This window comes from Cajanus cajan, chromosome 6 (assembly GCF_000230855.2).
Source record: "Cajanus cajan strain Asha chromosome 6, NIPB_CcT2T_4, whole genome shotgun sequence".
NCBI classification, from domain to species: Eukaryota; Viridiplantae; Streptophyta; class Magnoliopsida; order Fabales; family Fabaceae; genus Cajanus; species Cajanus cajan.
In genome coordinates this window covers 64,528,420-64,532,379 of record NC_138522.1, presented here as the reverse complement: position 1 = coordinate 64,532,379, position 3,960 = coordinate 64,528,420, and the positions used below count along the sequence as shown (strand labels likewise).

The following is a 3,960-nucleotide window of genomic DNA, read 5'->3' as shown; positions in this document are numbered from 1 at the left end:
TAGTCGTATATATGCATGTTATGTACTTAAATGTTGCACGACCTTTTTTTCATATAAAGACATGTCATGGGATGTATTCTCACTCCCTATGTTTTTCTTTTTTGTTTCTACTGTTTAGGTTATACATCATCTAAATGTGAGATCCAACTAGATATGCATGATGAGAATGTTGTTGGTGAAACTTAATTAGGCTCCTAATTTTTTTTATTACTTATGGATTTTGCTTGTTTTTTTTTTTTGGTAAAAAATATTGGTTTACCTTTAGATTTAGTATTCAATTGTAAAGGTTCTTAGGGTGCCTTTTCAGCCTTTTATACTTGTTGTTATTTTATTTTTAAAATTTTATCGAGAATGTTTAACAATGTGGAAATTTTATCTAAATAACCAACTTTTTAATACTTTACTTCAATTTTGCACCTTACATAATAAACAAAAAAATTCTCGAGATAATTAATCAATGTCAAAAAGATAGTAGTGGAGGGTGGCGACAATTGTAAAGGGCAGGGTGGTGGTACAAAAACCTTCCCTACCATGGTGTTGTATCAACACTACTATAATCCTTAGCATCATTGTCCAACACCACCACCTTTGTCACCTACTACCATTATCTCTGACCATCATCACTGTTGTAATCTACCACTGCAATTGACAACATCTTTTACTATCATGTCTTTATTGTTGTCGTTACTACCATTGTCACCACCACCAATATTATTTTGGTCATCATAATTTTTTATACCATTATTTCTATTAAGAATAATTTAATATGATAATTAATATTAAGAAAAAAGTATTGTAATGATTTTAACACTATTTTTTGTTAGTGTTATCCATTACTTAATAAAAAATGTTAAGAACTAAAGTTAATAAAAGTCTTCTAATACCTTAAGCATTTGTGTTCTTTTTGTATTATACCTTAATATGTATCAAATGCACATTTAATTTGTTTGTTTTAATAGAGTTTTAAAATAAAAGTTTAGACAATTATAGAAATTAAAAAAGGAAAGTATATACATGCAACTATAAGGAATAAAAGAGAAAATTTATATGATTATAGAGGCTAAAAAAAATAATGTCTAAAAAAGTTTTAATTATAAAATTTAAAAGATAAAATTTATGAATATATAAAAAAAAATTTATATTCAACGCCTTTTGCTTTTGTTAAACTATGTTTCTACGCCTTTAATTTCTCAAAGATAATTTTATTATTGTTTAAATAAATTCTAGAATTAAGTTAGTTTTTAGAATGAAGTTGCGCCCAATAAAATAGTTGATTTATCTGTATCCAGTGAATATACAATAAAAATATTTTTCTAGAAAAAGTTAAATCAATCAGGTAAAACTTGATTTGGAACCTTTTAGCCTGGATTGCATGGTAGTACTTTAGTTTTTGTCTGTTAATAAAAAGAGATTGATCACGAGCCTAGTCGTGGTGCTCCAACTCCGCGAATCACGCATCCATTTTGGGGAATTTACAGTCACATGGAACCGTAATCACCATTTATCTAACCATGTGTCCCATAAAAGAGAAAAAAAAAACCGTAAATTATCAAACTCCAATCCTTGTGTTTCGTTTGGAAAATATGTCTCACCTCACCACACTCCATTAGTCGAAGTCAAAATCCGAAGCACACCGGAAAAGCCAAACAAACTCTACCATGTAATTATTAATTAACCGCTATTCACTCCGACAACAGATAAAATAAAACTTCAGAACTTTTTTTTTTTTAATCACATGCTAACAATAAGTTGCAGCGTTAAAATATTAAAAAAAAGAAAGAAAAACGGCCGTCACGAGAGGCTCACAGCGGAACCTTGCAGGGACTAGGTGGCAGACTTGTTTTCCCGGTAGCAACAAGACGTTGCACAAAGCTCTCGATTCTGTTACCGTTAGTTTCCTGCAGTAATCGTTTCCCACCAAACGGTAACGATTCCAGCACTCTTTCGTTCAGCACTTTCTTTTCCTCCGCTTGCGTTCCTTCTCCCTCCAAACCAAAGGCCTACACAATTACACACACGCCGTCAATTAACTCCGTCTAAACAGAGTTAATTCAGTGAATCGAATTTGTTTGTGAATTTCATTTTCTAGGGAACGAAAGAGTGTGATCAATGGGTACCTGAATCCTGACATAGTCCGTACGGTTCCAACAGAAGGCGTTTCCTAACATCTGGTCAACGGTCTCGGAAACGCCGTCGAGAGCAATGTCAACCACCGCCGAAGTGGAGCATTCGCCGACGCTGTTCACTCTCTTCGCCTGCGCTCCGTTTCCGATGGAGAGGACGAGGAGATCCTCCACGCCGTTCACCGAGGGGAAGTCGCGCTTGTTGTGGAGGACGTGCGTCACGGCCGCCGCTGCCGGATTGTTCATCACCAGACCACCGTCGACGGCGGCGCAGGAGGTTTTCCCGTCGACGGAGGCGAAGTGGAAGGGCTCGAAGAGGCCAGGCGTTGCTGACGTGGCGCGGCATGCCTTCCAAAGCTCGAAGTTGAAACTCGGTGACTCGGACGCGTCGGCTCGCGAGAACACGAATGGCGCAGAGCTCTTGAGGTCAAAGCAAGGGATAAGCAGAGGCTTACACGTGTCCTTCAGAGTCAACAACCGTCCTTCTTCCTCTTTTCGCCGGAACACTCGCTTCAGCGCTTTTTCCATGCTCCTCGCGGAGAATCTCCGGCGGCGGCGGAACACGCCGCCGCCCTTCGCCTTGTAGAGTTCGCGGTTGTTTTCGGCGATGAAGTGGACGGCGTCTCCGGCGGTGTAGAGAGGGCGGCCGAAGCCGTCGTCGGCGGTGATCATGGCGGCGAGGAGCGCGCCAATGCCGGTTCCGGCGATGATGTCGAAGTAATCGGCGATTTGCGCGTGGGGATCGGAGGTTTGGGCGCGGATCTGGTTCTGGAGGTGGAGGAGGGCGGCGCCGGCGACAATGGCGGTGGTTCCTCCGCCGTCAATGCTGAGAATGCGGGTTTTGGCGGTGGCTTCGTAGTGAGAGAGCCATTGTTGCTCCAGTTTGGAGAAGATCTCCAACGTGACTTTGCTAAGGTCCATCTGAAAACGCGGTTATGAGTTGAGAATGCGTTAGAGAAGCAGGGGAAGTGAAAGGTGTGTTTGGGAATGGGTTAGTACTTAGTTATAATGCCTTGGTCCTTGTGGTTGATATTTTGGTGTTTTTGTTTATTTATTTATTTAATCGAGTGATGTGATTAATAATTAGTTTTCACTTCACTCACTCTTGTACTACTACTAGTGGTGCAGGGAGGGAGTGTTACGTTACGTGTGTTTGCACGTGCAGGTGCAAGTGCGCGTGTTGTTTTGCGGGAAGTGCTGAAGTGGGGTTGTGACTTGTGAGTCGGCTCGGCTATGGCTTGCTCTGGTTTGTGTGTTCGTAGGCGTTTCCTTTTATAATTTTAATAACTTATTTATGCCATTGCCAGGTTGTTAGTGCACGCTGAGGAAGATAAACGGGGAATCTTCACTCACGTTTCCGGCAACGTCCACACAGCAACGCCTTTTTAATCCTTAGAGGCCAGGGGAGTTTCTATAATTTGCTACTTATACACAATTTGTTTAAAAGTAGTGATATTATAAATATGTAGTCAAATTTAAAATAATCCATGATGTGTTATTTTTTTTTATTAGTAATTATGTAAGAATGAAAACTAACAAATTAGTATTTATATATATTCATAATTTTTTTTTTAATTTACTTATTTAAATGTATTTTCATACATCGTAATTTTGCGATTTTATTGATATGATATTACCAGGTGAAGGATTTTGATGACATAACATTATTAATGATGTGGCACTGTCAAAATAATGGTAATATAGATAATAATGTGCTGTGACATGAAATGGTGAAGTGGGATGTGAAAAAAAAAGAGAAGAAGATAATGTTTTTTTTTTCTTTTTTTCAAAATATTCAAAATATTAATGTATAATTAATACTTCAATAAAAAATTAA

General features: G+C 38.4%; 1 protein-coding gene across 1 annotated transcript; it reads right to left on the bottom strand.

The window, feature by feature from the left end:
• Window positions 1–1,640: 1,640 nt before the first annotated feature.
• Window positions 1,641–3,165, bottom strand: PLP9 (PATATIN-like protein 9). Its single transcript, XM_020357655.3, has 2 exons — window positions 2,118–3,165; window positions 1,641–2,000 (listed from the first exon to the last, which is right to left on the bottom strand). Exons 1-2 carry the CDS (start codon window positions 3,042–3,044, stop codon window positions 1,803–1,805), a joined length of 1,125 nt encoding a protein of 374 aa, XP_020213244.1. The 5' UTR covers window positions 3,045–3,165; the 3' UTR covers window positions 1,641–1,802.
• Between the last annotated feature and the right edge of the window lie 795 nt (window positions 3,166–3,960).